Raw genomic sequence first — 15,601 nt, 5'->3', positions numbered from 1 at the left:
ATTACACTCTCCACAGTGCAATGTGCACAAGAAATTTGTCTGTCCATAATCACGAATATTTCGTCTATGATTCTCCTTTGCGAATGCTTTCTCTTATTGTGTTTAACAATGATTGTACTGCTGCATACAGTTATCTCGATAATGTCGGAGCTATCGTCGGGCAGCAAATTAATAGAGAAAACTTGATGACCATGACAGCAGGTAACTTGCACCTTACTTCAACGAGTTATGAGTATCAGGATGATCCTTTTCAACGGTACAGAAAAGCCATGATAACAAACTCTTAAAGGGTACGTAAACCCAAACAGCAATGTGGATTGAGTGAAAGCAGCAACATCAGTAGAACACGCCGGTGAAAGTTTGAGGAAAATCGGACGATCGATGCAAAAGTTATGATTTTTTGACATTTTGGTGCTGGAACAGCTGGATGAGGAGACTACTAGAGGTTATAACGTATGAGCGGACAACAACAAAAAGAAAATATAAAGAAAATTCAACAAAAATTCACTTTTCTAGCATTATGAAAGAGCACTTGACTAACCGCTTTTAAAAAGCAATGGGGATAATTGCTACCATTCAAGTTGATGGAATTTGTAATTTTCATGAAAAATGAATTTTTGTGGAATTTGTTTTTATATTTTCTTTATGTTGTTGTCCACTCATACGTCATAACCTCTAGTAGTCTCCTCATCTAGCGGTTCCAACATCAAAACTTAAAAATTCATAACTTCTGCATCGATTGTCCGATTTTCCTCAAACTTTCACTGAAATGTTCTACTAATGTTGCTGCTTTCACTCAATCCACATTGCTCTTTAGTCGTTCCCTTTAATGCTCAAATCCAGCCTATGTCCCATTAATACGATACATATATTACCTGTTGTGTTACCACCCGCGGAGCCGGATGAAATCTCATCGGAATAGAGATCTGTCCAGTATTTGTCGCTACTTGGCCCTTGTACTATCGTAGCTCTAAAGAAAACAAGGAAAAGTAGAAATTACGCGGTGCGTAAAATATGTCCCCGCCGGAAGTAGCATTTAGTAGCAAAATGTACAATATCGGTAAATAATCAAGGTCAAAGGTCAAAGAAGTCAAAGGTCAAAATTCTGTGTAGAAGTTTTGAAGCCCTCACCTAGAGCCATCACATAAAGAAAACGGAATCAAAATCGGGTTAGAAATGGCGAAGGAGTAGCATTTTGTAGCCAATGTACAATATAAGGTCAAAAATCAAGGTCAAAGGTCAAAGAAGTCAAGGGTCAAAATTCTGCGTAAAGGTTTTGAAGCCCTCACCTAGTGCCATCACATAAAGCAAACGGAAGTGAAATCGGGTTAGAAATGGCGAAGGAGTAGCATTTTGTAGCAAAATGTACAATGCAGTCAAAAATCAAGGTCAAAGGTCAAAGAAGTCAAAAGTCAAAATTCTGTGTAGAAGTTTTGAAGCCCTCACCTAGTGCCATCACATAAAGCAAACGGAATCGAAATCGGGTTAGAAATGGCGAAGGAGTAGCATTTTGTAGCAAAATGTACAATATAGGTAAAAAATTAAGGTCAAAGGTCAAAAAAGTCAAAGGTCAAAATTCTGTGTAGAAGTTTTGAAGCCCTCACCTAGTGCCATCACATAAAGCAAACGGAATCGAAATCGGGTTAGAAATGGCGAAGGAGTAGCATTTTGTAGCCAATGTACAATATAGGTCAAAAATCAAGGTCAAAGGTCAAAGAAGTCAAAGGTCAAAATTCTGTGTAGAAGTTTTGAAGCCCTCATCTAGTGCCATCACATAAAGCAAACGGAATCGAAATCGGGTTAGAAATGGCGAAGGAGTAGCATTTTGAAGCAAAATGTACAATATAGGTCAAAGGTCAAGGTCAAAGGTCACAACTGAAATTCTGTGTAGAAGTTTCAAAGCTCCCATGTAGTGCTATCATATAAAGCAAACAGAATCAAAATTGGCTCATAAATGACAGAGAAGTAGCAAATTGAACATTTTGATCACACACGGACGCACAGACAGACGGACGGACGGACAGACGGACAGACGGACACACACACGTACGGAGCCCGTTTCATAGTCCCCTGCTCGAACTCGTTCGGCGGGGACAAAAAAAAAAAACATGAAAGAAGGACATAATCATGTAACAATTTGGACAATGGTTTTATAATAAAACAAACTATGATACATTTACAAAATAATGCATTAGTGTACAACGCATTCATTACGCTTATGATCTTAAACACAGACTGACAGATGAAGTAGGCCTACTGTATATAACAGCCGTTTGTTTCATTTCTCAACCTCATTATCTGTTAGAAGTCTCCGGCTGAAATTACTAAAACTATACCAGCTGTTTATTTTAATCCATGCTGCTTTTATTTTATTTTGCCTATATATACGTGACAGTGTTATTTTGAATTTGTTTCATTCTCAACTGCTTGATGGATGTTGAACTATTTTATTGTTTAAAATGGTCCGTGCAAAATCTACATAACAAAAGCATGAAGATGAAACACAGAAACCAAAATGTACAATGATTGCTGGAAACGTCGGTATGAAGACCGGTGTAAACTTCCGCCATGATATCGCATTATTTTCCCAATAAGGCTTTGCAGCAGAATACATCCCGGGCCTCTTGACACTGTAAGGCGACAGTTTCATGACTGGAGAGAAATTGAAATGACATATTTGAAAGTTTGATAGCACATCCCCGAATGTGCTGAGTGTAAGTGCAATCCTTGATCCAATTTTCATATGGATGGTTGAATCGTATTGTTTCAGAGAGCAAATATTCGGGAATTTCAGCATTTTTTACTTGACTTTTGACGCGTGCCCTTTGACCCCATTGCCACAACTTTCTTCAAATTATCTCTAACTGGCATACATCCAATATTCACAACAATACTTTGAGCTATTTCCAAACTACAGTATGGGAAAATAGTGACACTTTAAAGGGACTGTACAGTACTGGTTTAGGTGGGGATTCATGTTTTGAACATTTCTGAGTGAGATAATGAGAAACTTCTTATGAAATATGAAAGAGCATGTAATTCTAAGAATTAGGATTCAATGTTTATTTAATGAAAATTGGTTTTCAAATGACTGAGATATCCCAAAAAAAAAAGTGATAATAATAAAAGACTACAGGTCACGCCTTTTATTAGGATCTTTTTGTTTCACCTTTTTTTTATATCTCAGCCATTTCAAAACCGATTTTCATCAAATAAACTTTTGATACCCCTTAGAATTGCATGCTCTTTGACATCTCAAAAATAGAGTGCTTTCTGAATATCTCGCAAAACGTTAAAAGCTAAATCCTCATCTTGACCAGAACTGTACACACCCTTTAACATCATCACTTGAACTTTGAACCCATGACATCAAAATTATCAAGAGAATCATTGTCAGGCAGTGCATACCTAATAATAGAAAGATTATTGGAGCCATTTCCGAGATATTGAGAAAGTAGCTTGACACTTAAAGCATTTTTACTTGACCTCATGGCCCAAAACCCTCCCCTAGAGAATCTTTACATGGAAATACATGTCAGGTAAAAGTAGAAAGCAACTGAGTTTCATGAAAATAACTTGGTAATAATAATGCTAATTTCAGAATTTGACCTTGACCTTTGACCCTGATTGGGTGCACCCAAATTTGATAGCCACAACTTCGTTCACACACATACAATATGCCAAGTTTCATTTTTGGATACCTGAAACCGGTTCTTAGGTTACGCTGTCCACGAAATCGATGACGGACGGAACGAAAGACGGACAAGCCGAAAATGTATGTCTCAGTTAGTCTGGCGACACTTCGTCGTGGAGGCATATAAAAGAAGATAAAAAATATAGGCAACAAGAACAGTATAAGGCCCCCAACAGTTAACTATCGTACCTGAAAGCAATGGTGCCCTCATCGTCAGGAGTTGTCCAGGTTGCTGTAACGCTGGATTTTAAGGCGTTGCTCCTGTGTGACCACGCGCTCTGTCAAATCGAAGAAAAAAAAATCATCCAAGATAAACGACCGAATATCATTTTGTAACAGTATTATAACTTTACACCAGAGTGATCAGTCGTGACTAATATCAGATGATAATGTATGTTATATTCTTCTCATCATAGTTTGCTTCTTGATTTTGTCGTCTTCAATAATCCCGTCATTTCAGTACAGATCTTCAAACATTGGTAATTATTACTGTTTGAATATCTACGGAAATTTGTAAATTGTACAAATACTGTGAAAGGATTATACAGTCAGCATCACTTTTTGTTTCGTGATCCTAAATCTCACTTCTTAATCCTAAGATTATACGTAGAGTTCTCTTCCTTAAAATACATGTTTCCAAAACTTGAAGACGCAAGTTTACAAGCTGAACTATTTTTCGATTTCTTCCTAAAAGCGTCCATCAGTATGGGGAGAGTCCAAGGCACTCTCGCACCGAATCTATATTTCTCTTTTTTTTTGGGGGGGGGGGTGGGGTTGCTGCTTACATATTTTCGTAAATAATGTTCTGTATAATAATTCAAAGATTCGAAATATCATAAAAGGAAATCAACCTTTCGAATCTCATTAGGCCAGGATAAGATTAAAGCAGAGAAGAAATCTACAGGAAAACATACACACAAATCACACATCACACACACACACACACACACACACACACACGCGCGCGCGCGCGTACACAAATACACACAAACACACACCGGAAACAATACAACAAATTTAATAGGTGTTTTTTAAATGAACGAATTTATAAAACACATGTCTCACCAACGCGTTTCCACCACAGGCGATCACTTTGGTTCTGGTGGTGTCTATTGAGCTAAATGAGCCCACCGCTGTGGAGCTGTCGGCGCCGCTGTCCCTCCGGCGTGCTTGCAAGAAGAATCCGATGAAGTTCCCTCCAGAGATGGTGACTGTGGTGATGGAAAGACAAGTACAAGAAAAATAACACTTATGTAGCTGTATATCAGTCTTTGATTTCAACGTCTTTCCGTTGTGCAGAGCCATTTATTATGGCACTTTTTTATGATCATTATAGATGCATGGTTTCTCCTGAAACATTTTCGAGCACACACAAACTTACACCTACATTATTATGTACTATGATTACACTATTATAAGGGCAAACAAAAAGTCTGCGGTTATTATTATGTTTCATATGTTGTGTGTATAATGTGTGTGTGTATGTGTGTGTGTGTGTGTGTGTGTGTGTGTGTGTGTGTGTGTGTGTAATAAGACAGTTTTCACTCATATCATATTCAACAGCATATTCAACATCTGCATTACAAGCACTGACAGTATATAGCAATGATTGGGTTTCTTTAAAAAAGAAAGAAAATGTAGGGTTCCTATACGATATGAATTGTGTATAATGGAACGAATGGTTGATGGTTTAGTATTCTGAAACACATAATCACATCACATGCATATGATATACATAATTTTAAACATAAATATACATTTATGTATCTATAATGTATTATATAATACATATACAAGTGTTTTGTTTACTTCGTTACAAAGTACACGGTAGAGTGTTTTTTTTTTTAAATATCGTGCTTGATTCTAATAGCGAAAGTCTCAATTTCTGACAGCGATTGCGAGACAAATTGAGCTTGTTATTCGTACACTCTAAAAATTGCGGGGTTGGATTTTGCGGGGTCAAAATAATTTGACCCCTTTCGGGGTTGTTTCGTCTGATAAATTTTCGATCGATTCACTGGTGACCAGAAAAGACGGATATTCTCTGGTCGAATATTCGGATATTAATAAACAGGGTCACAATGCTTGCGAATCTAATTGCAATTAGAAAGTAACAAGATAATAAAAAGTACAAAATAAAGCGATTGTTTCATTCAGTAATTCAGAGAAGCAATATGTCAAAATTATGATTTTTCTTGGGACTATTTAATTTCGCGTTAGTCATGGAATTCTATATGCAGCGCGCGGTGATACATAATAGGGAGCTTTAGATTTTGACGCGCGGACGTTTGAGCCGACGCTTGCGCTGGACGTTCTCCTCTCCCTGCGTCGTGTGGAAAAGTAGCTTTAGATTACGCTGGGACGCAACGTATAAAAAATAAAATCACGCCCCCATATGATCAGTGCATGAAGAAGCTCTCTACGTCGCAAACTGTGCGGACGTGAAAATAGCCCTGGGGGGTGTTTCATAAAGCTGCTCGTAAAGTTACGAACAACTTACGAGCGACTGGTGATCAGTTCTTGTGCTGAATTATGGAAATTCTGATAAGTACAATAGTGTATAGCACGTCAGAACTGATCACCAGTCGCTTGTAAGCTGTTCGTAACTTTACGAACAGCTTTATGAAACAGGGCCCAGTACGCGTAGTAAACAACTCAGGCGACGCAAGCTAAAAATAGATTGACTTTACGCGCGCTACTGCGCAAGCTCAGATCATGTTTTTTTTCCTTTGAACGTCCGCGCGTCTAAAATCTAAAGCTCCCTAATGTATGTGTGCTGCACGCGGTTGGTGCAGACAGCTACAGTGCCAAATGATTTGTACACGCGTACACACACACACACACACACACAGGGATACGGCGCAGAACTAGACGTATTCGACGAAAATCGAGGCTTTTCCTGCTTGCGTGATGAATATTTATAAGATAATTTCTCGCATGGCTACGAAAAAAAAAGATACGTGCGAACCAGAGCTAGCTGCTGTAACCACGGAATACCGGTCTGGAGTGTAAGTGGAGGCAGCGAAACAGCAGCAGCGAGGGGCGGAAGCAGCAAATATAGAGGTATTGTACGTGAAACTCGAAATGGAAGCAGCGAACAAGCAGGGGCGCATTGGCAGAAGCAGCGAAAAGAAGAAACCACAGTGAGAAGCAACGATATTAACGATACCTGCGCTTCAGAACAGTATCCGCCAGTGTTAGGACACGATCTGCCGGCGGATACTGTTTTAGAACAAAAAACGCCGCGGAACGCTATCTGCCGCTACACCGGCTACTGTTTTAGAACAAAAAACGCCGCGGAACGCTATCTGCCGCTACACCGGCCGGGTAGATGGGGCGCCGGGCAGCGTTTTTTTTTTTTTTTAAGACGGCACAGATTGGGGCATGGCGCGTGTTAAACCTATGGGAAAAACGTTGGGTTAGGGTTTTTGGTTATGGTTAGGGTTAGGGTTAGGGTTAGGGTTGGGGTTAGGGTTAGGGTTAGGGTTAGGGTTAGGGTTTGATGGTTAGGGTTAGGATTAGGATTAGGGTTAGGTTTAGGGATAGGGTCCCCGATAGATTTTTAGTTTCCCCAATCTGTGCCGTCTAAAAAAAACACGCCGCCGGGCACGGACAGCTTTGGGCGGGCCATTTAAGGTAATCATGTACAAATGCACACCATGCACACCTACCATTTCCTTCCTTAATTTGTCAATGAAAACTTCTTGTGGCTATCAGAAATGTCAAGATGGACCTTATCTGACGGTTTCATGAAATTTCATAGTCAATTACAGAAGAAAAGTAGCTAATTTTGACTCAAAAGTACGCCGATCGACGGCTGTGTCAGTGTAGCATGATGGATGATCGATTATGTGGAAGAGCGATATAACGATGATAATCGATCGTTGTAGTCTGTGTTTAACCACAATAATTACGTCGGCTCGACAGTAGAATGTGGAAGAAAGAAAGTGATCTTGATGCGTCTGTTTTTTATCGTTTTAGTTAATTTTCTCCTGCATGTGAATGTATATCTGTCAACATTTTTTTGCTGACTAAATGATGGACAGGTAATATGTGTACAAAACAGTAAAAGATATATGAAAAAATGGGAATTATCCATCATGAATATTGCACAATAAAATAGATTTTTACTACAAAACAAAAGCAAATACTGGGGTTGCAGTTTTTGATGGACAGGTAATATGTGTACAAAACAGTAAAAGATATATGAAAAAATGGGAATTATCCATCATGAATATTGCACAATAAAATGGATTTTTACTACAAAACAAAAGCAAATACTGGGGTTGCAGTTTTTGTGTACATAATTAAAAAAATGAAATGGAAAAATAAATACTATCATGAAAACAATTACTTTCTACTATCCCTAAGATGAACTTATCAATTAAAAACATATTACCATTTTAATTTCAATATTCTGTTTCTTTTTAGGTAAAATGAGCACTTTATGAGAAGTCCACAATGTAAACATACACTTTTTGTAATACTATTCTCTTAAATTTATTAAATTAGGCCTATAAATTACGTAGATTACTAGAAACAAATCCCCTTTGAATTTAACTTCCTGCTCATCTTCTTTTCTCTCTCTTTCTCTCTCCCTCCTAAATAGCCTAACCTTTTTCTTCCACTTTTCCTTCAACCTCATTCTATTCCTTTCAACACTACTCAAATTATTATTATCAACTTTGTCATGATAAAATCAATACTTGCCTCAATTTTTAAAGAAAGGATCGATGTCTAAATCCTGGTATGAATAATCTGTATCAATAATTTGAATAGTAAGTGATAATCATGATAGTGGCAATGAAAACAAAGAACTATCACAATAGCTCACTTGAGCCTTCAACTCAGGTGAGCTAACAATAAGAAAAAAATATGAAAAAGAAAGTAGGAGCTACACGTATCGCACGAGTCAAGTTCGATATTGTAGTAAGCGGCTAATTAGAGACTACCAGAATCGATTATAATAGTTGACATCGTTCTCTGAGAAATCGGTGCACTACTATACGTCGGAGACTATGTTCGCGACCAACGTACTTTTCAACTCCGATTTCTCATTTTTCTTACCTTTTCGGCTTTCTAATTCCATGAAAGCTCTCTGATATGGTTCAATTTAGCATCTCCAATAGCTGCACAAAATTTGATTGACAAACGGCGAAGCGAACGGTAGGTGTGCATTTCTACATGATTACCGATGTGTGATAAGAAGTGCAAAGCGAAAGGTAAGCCTGGAGCGAATCTTTCGGTTTTTTAATGACTACTATGTGTTTAGAAAAGCAATTATCGGTACTATTTTCCTCTTATATCTCTTTCTATGTCATTCATTCACATTAACTGGCGTATAATGCATAGACCCCCTGTCTATATTACATTATCATTTTTGCAACGTTGGTAATTCCAGGCTATTAAGACTCTATAAGAGTATGAAACCGTAATATCATTAATACAATGGTAGGGCCTATTCTAGACCCTACTCAAGCATATCTCGTGACCGAATTCTGATCGCGGTGACCGTATTCTGGGGGATTTTCAAAATGATATCTTTTGGGATTGAGATATTAACAATATGAAAATTGAGATTAAAGAAATTTGATATATTTCACATACGTTGCTGTAGATATGATGTATGTATGTATTATTTTAGTTCATAAAATATTGCAGAAAAGCTTAAGGTTTAAGGATTGTAGGACCTTGTTGTTGCCAATACAGTGGCCCTATGGCTATGTTACTGGTCGAGGTGGGGATTCACGTTTATAAGATTCATATTCATAAAGTGAGATAATGAGAAACCGCTTATGAAATATGAAACAGCACGTAATTTTAAGAAGGATTCAACGTTTATTTGATGAAAATTGGTTTTCAAACGGCTGAGATATCCAAAAAAAGTGATGACAAGAAAAACGAAGGCCACGCCTTTTTTTAATCTCTTTGTTTCTCCTTGTTTTTGGAAATCTCGGCCATTTCAAAACCGATTATCTTCAAATAAACTTTTGATAGGGGCCTACTCCTTACAATTGCATGCTCTTTGACATCTCATAGAAGCGCTAGTCATACATAGAGTGGTCTCTGTAAATATCTCGCAAAACGTTAAAAGCTAAATCCTCGCCTCAATCTAGCCCGACCAGACGCTGTAAGTACTGTACGCTGTGCAGTCGCTACCTACAGCGACTGGGCTTTGTATAGTTAACCTCAATCAGAACTGTTAAGACACACCCTTTAATAAATGACCGAATACTGGGGGTATTACCCCCCTAATGTGACTGACTCTAACATGTTATTGTTAGAGAACCCTGAATTTGAGATAGAACAATGACCTTTGTTATTTGTTCAATGTAGCCTACATAAATGACTTGTAATATGCAAGTAGGTCCTAATGTAGTTAGGCCTATACTACGTAGGATCAAGCTGTCTAACGTTAGGCCGAACATGTTAAAGTTAGATAAACAGTTTCGTGATCTAGCCCACTAGAAAAAACGGAATGCAGATCTCAAATTTTAGTCTTAATAAATAATAACTCATGTGAAAGTTCGGATGTTTATTGTTACAAATGTATTTTGTCTCCTAAGATTTTATTTCATTGTTTCACTACGGACGATACGGTACCTTAACAATAACAAATTACCGGTAGGCCTATGCCCCGGCAAATAAGCAGACAGTGGTGCTTTCTATATTTTGTTTGTATTCATTTTTGGTCCCAGCCAGTCAGACCAACACTGCAAAAGTTCAGATGTAGAATAAATCTAACATGTTAGGCCTACGAAAAGAAATAAAAATTAGAAACTCTCTAACTAGGTGGGCCTAGAAACTATCTATACACAACGTAGCAAAAATTCCCTCCGTTTTATAGCCAGGCAGGGCCTAGGGGCCTACATTCGCATTGCGCTGTGGAATGCGCATTTCTAATTCTATTAGTGCCTAGGCCTACTAGTAGTTCCAGTGCTGGAATCCGTGAATGAGAATGGGTGCTTAAAAAAAGAATGAGAGTTCTAACATTAACGTTACATCTTTCTAGATACTAGAAAATCATGACACAGATCTATTTACAATAGTAGAACAGATAAGCCGAAAAATTGTGCAAAATTTGACTAAAGCATGAAACTTTCACCAGTGTTAGTACATGTTATAAGATTCATTTTAAGATCGGGAGGTAAGTCTGAATTGACCTCTGATGACCTCCAAAGGTCAATGACCTCAAAATTTGATAAAAATTGATATTTTGCGTCATTGATTAATGTTAAATATGGTAATGATGTACTAAAAACTCATTTTTGTTACAGTGGAATTGTATTCATGTTCCATAGAACCCTGACAGGTTTCTACCTTTGACCTCTGATGACCTCCAGAGGTCAATGACCTCAAAATTTGATAAAAATTGATATTTTGCATCATTGATTAATGTTAAATATGGTAATGATGTACTAAAAACTCATTTTTGTTACAGTGGAATTGTCTTCATGTTCCATAGATCCTTGACAGGTTTCTACCTTTGACCTCTAATGATCTCCAGAGGTCAATGACCTCAAATTATCAGAATTTTGATATTTGGTGCAATTTGTTGATGATAAACATAACGATGTCCTAAAAATTCATTTGTGTTACAACTGAATCGTTTTCCTATTCCTCAGATCAAGGGAAATTATTTACACGTCTCTGCCTTTGACCTCTGAGGACTGTGACAGGTCAATGACCTCAAAATATCAAAATATTGATATTTGATGTATATTCAGTGGTTAACTGTATACCTGGTGTGCAATCATGCATTATGCTATTAGCATTTATACTACAAGAAGTGTCTTCTCATTCCACAGAACATTGGTCATTACCCTGTGTATATCCAACTTTGACCTCTAAGGACAATGTGAGGTCAGACTTTTAGAATATCACTAAAAATTTGTGTAGGATTGCAAATATTGATGTTTGGCTTCAATGGTTTAATCCTAAATGTTTAATCATGTACAAATCACGCCTTGACGTTATAATCAAAGTATGTATCCACATTCCACAAAGCATTGGTTCATAGTAACAAGTCTCAGGAATGTGAGCGGTCAATTACTTCAGAAATGAAGCTTACGTGTCTTCAGTGATGGCAGTGACCTCAGATATAATATTTATGTTTGGGTTAGTTATGCAGACTAGCTTGCATGAAATTATGTGCAACATTATCCAATTTGCACTGGACAAAATTTGTACGCTTAAACATGGAAGGTGGGGAGGGGAGTACCATATTTTGGGTTGATGCTTAATAGTTTGTGAACAGGCATATGGCAAAGTCCCTTGAACTGGATGAAAGGGTGACAGATGCTAACCAGAAAACAACAGGCCCACCTCATCAGATCAGATGTACGTCACGAGTCAAACAACCCGAGTCGTACAGCCCATGAGTTACGCAGCCCACGAGTCATACATCCCGTGACCTAAACACTAGATGAACAAGGTCAATGAGCTCGACATCAAATATAATAGGCCCACAAGCTGTGCGGTCCGCGAGCTCGACACTCGAGGAAAACAAGGCCCACGAGATTAATATATGTATTACATCAGAAAGCTTAATCCATTCAGTTGAGGTCTTTGTGGACCTCCCCCTCCCCCCATGTGTCGGACTCTTATGGGCCTGGTTTGCCTAAGTGTCAAGCTCATGGGCAATGCTACCTAGTTTCGAGCTGGCGGGCCTGTGTTGGTCAGTGTCAAGCTCGTGGGCTGTATGGTTCCGGTGAATGACTCATGGTCCTGAAGCATACAGTGACGTCATGGACCATCTGGAAAGCGACATACTGTGAGGCATAACATGCATTCCACATGAAGCAACCCTGTGTCTTGCAACTTGCTATTGTCATCCAATTAAGTTTGGGTCATTACGTCAGGCAATTTTGGGCATTTTTTCAATGACCTGTTTAGGAACCTCAATTCCAAATAGGAGTGGAACTACTATTTACTCTAATTGTCTTCTTTATGCTCGATACTCCTTAACACTTGGGCCTGGCCAAGAGTTGTGCCCCCATGCCCAAATATTGGTTGTTTCCACTAATGGCCGCCATCCGGTTTGCATCCAATGTGTGAATCAGGGTACGCTGGCAGCGGGTAATATCACCTGCATGATCCGGTTAAGACTCTCTGCCAGCAAGTGATGATTTAGTGTAACCTGCTGAAATTGGTCTAGATCTATACCCTCGATCTCTTTCAAGACAGGGCAGCATCTGCGTCTTCAGTGAAGCACGCGATTGAGCCTACGTACATTGCACAGATCGGCACACAAATCTCCTCCACGACTAAACTGGATAGACATCCTGAGGTCAGACCAGCGTTCTTATAGGTGCACAGCCACTGTATGCGATCATCAGAATCTTCCAATGACAATATCTAAACAGTTTGGGTGAAGGCAAGCTTGTCTCTATGATGAGTGCATTGCACATAGAGTACAGGGTGCACGAGATGATAAGAAAGCTTCTTTTTGACTCGCGGGATAGGCTACAATCCTTTCTCAGGCAGAGGTTCTGAATTATCGGGTCGTGCTCAGTCTGCACACAGTGAGCTGAACACCATATCAAGTATACGTGTGTAATGATTGTGTGTAATGATATGGGAAAAATGCATGGAAAAAATCAAAATACATGTTTATTATTTTACGTGGAATCAGTTCCTGTCTGTTGTCTTGGAAGAAATGCATTAATCTTGCAATGTTGTTGTTTATTATTTTCCCTCTCCATCACGAGTATATATGGAACGTGTTGATCAAAGTTTTTGTGATGTCGGAAAATGCGAGGCTGTATTGCAGGTGGCCTATTGCAGGTGGCCTTCAATTTGTTTTTCACAGTATATTGGCATGTTTAACAGACTGTAACTCACCAAGATGCCTCTTGAAATGTTTTGAAAAACTTCTGCTTGATTTTACATGAGCGGATGATTATCAGTTGTTTTTCTGCTTTTTCATCTTGTGTGAAACAAAGTATTGTTTCTCTTCAAAAGATAGCGTGCCAATTAATCTGCACTTACTGTTGGTGCTCTATCGGCCCTATAAGACATTCAAACCCACCTTCAGCCTAGACATCCGTAGGCGTTGTGGTGTCTAGCGGGATCTGAACATCTCTCATGAAGCTTGACTTCTTTTTTCTTTTCTTTTCCCCACAAACAATGTGAAACAAAGATATCCGTAGGCGTTGTGGTATGTAGACGTGGTAGAGCGAGACTTCTCTTCTCTTTTCTTTTCTTTTCCCCACTAACAAACAAGTTTAGCAGGAAACACAGAAGCATTCGCACATACTGTTTACATTTCCCATCACATGCTTTTAACATCGGAATTTTCATGTACACATTTTGCCTGGAAAAGAATTACCATGAACTTTTCAACACAATACATGTTCAATAGAAGCCATTTGGTTCATATATAATTTACTCGACAGAGTGATTTATAGGGGCCTGCAAACAGTAGAATGATTTGCCCCTTAACATATCAGACTACTACATCTCTTGAAATGTCTTCAAACGTAAATTAAAGTCATTCCTCTTAAATGATTACTCTCGGTCGACGAATGAGGTCCTCGTCTGCATGTCATTGTCGATCTCTTCAGTGTGACTGGGCCGTCCGTTGAGCGGTCTGCCGTCACGCTGTCAGTATTCTCTTCGTCACCATCACTCTCCACTTTGTATCAGTCTGACAGGGCGCTTCAACATCTCCGATGACACCAGTTGACTGTTTGGAGTTTGTAATTGCACTCCAAATTGGCGTAAACCAAAGTTTTGTCTTATCGTGACTCATAGTTTTTCCTAATGTCCTGCTGCTCGCCGGTTCAGTCATGACAGTCAGATCCTCATCACATTCACAGCGTAGGTCTATGGTGCATTCAGCGTCGTTAAAGATTAGTTGGTTGACTTGGAGGGGGGGGGGGGGGGGGGGGCATGATGTACCAAGAAAGGGGAACTCCTGACTTTATCTCTGTAGTCTCCAACTATTCTCAAAGTTCCTCAAAATTCCAAAATACTCTGCTGCCTTTGCTTCACTACATAGACTTAGTGTGAAGCCGCTCCCACTGTGCTTGCCACTCTAACTTATTTCTCGGCTGAGACATGTTTTTTTATAACTAATTTACTAACAAACTTCCTTTCCCTAAAGCATTTCATTGGCTCAATCTTATAATGGGGTGTGGCGTTCACTAGAAATTAATTCCTAACTGGTCAAATGTTCAATTTGCTCCTCCTATTCGTTTCTGTGAAAACTCAATTTTCTATGATTCATCTCTAATTCTGATTAACTCGCCCACTCTCTTTTAGTTTCTTCATTCACTTGTTCTCTGTAACCACTGGTAAAGACTTTATTGTTTCTTGGATATCAAAATGATAAACCAAATGAATATTAGTGTCCTTAGGCTATGGCAACCAACGTCATCGTTGTTCTGGGTCATTACCCCTGAATTTGTCTATGGAGTTCCTGTTTGACCCACTCCACTAAACAATAAATGCTAAAATAGAGGGATAAATTCTGGCAGGAGGGCCACCTTCCAGCTCAGAGGGTCATTTATGTTTGGGGATCAGAGGGCAAAAACATGTCATCACGTCATTCCCCGTAATTTGGCGCGGGGCTTTGGGATGGAGAGTGCTGACCACTAGCGCGGAAAGTAGCCAACATCAAACTCATAAATTCCTATGACCATAGAATTTTCTTGGAAGAGGTGGTTTTGACCAAAAAAAGAAAAGAAAAAAAAAAGAAAGGAAATAGCTGGAAGGAAGATAAACGGTTTCGTAAACTCCAAGAAGGAGAAAAGACTGAGCATATATTGACCTCACAGGGTGTCTAGGAAAACGACCGCAGTGTTCTGTTTTCTTTTACTCTCTATCCTATTCTATTCTATTCTATTTTATTCTTTATTATAAACATGTGCTAGTAGCCATCTGGGCTACAATTGTGTTTGTTTT

The 15,601-nt window shown here is 38.8% G+C and overlaps 1 protein-coding gene across 1 annotated transcript in view; it reads right to left on the bottom strand.

Annotated features, from left to right (window-relative positions):
• Positions 1-15,601, bottom strand: part of LOC139720499 (putative defense protein 3) — a 34,819-nt gene that overhangs the window by 6,978 nt on the left and 12,240 nt on the right. The window contains exons 2-4 of the mRNA XM_071631852.1: positions 4,760-4,905; positions 3,884-3,972; positions 876-970 (exon numbers count right to left, since the gene is read on the bottom strand). Of these exons, the coding sequence (XP_071487953.1) occupies positions 876-970; positions 3,884-3,972; positions 4,760-4,905 (330 nt within the window). The remainder of the gene's footprint in view (positions 1-875; positions 971-3,883; positions 3,973-4,759; positions 4,906-15,601) is intronic.

This window comes from Diadema antillarum, unplaced genomic scaffold (assembly GCF_040938485.1).
Source record: "Diadema antillarum isolate AM-2024a unplaced genomic scaffold, OU_Dant_1.0 scf00000128, whole genome shotgun sequence".
NCBI lineage: Eukaryota > Metazoa > Echinodermata > Echinoidea > Diadematoida > Diadematidae > Diadema > Diadema antillarum.
The sequence above is the reverse complement of the archived record's forward strand: the minus strand, read 5'-3'. Positions and strand labels throughout refer to the sequence as shown.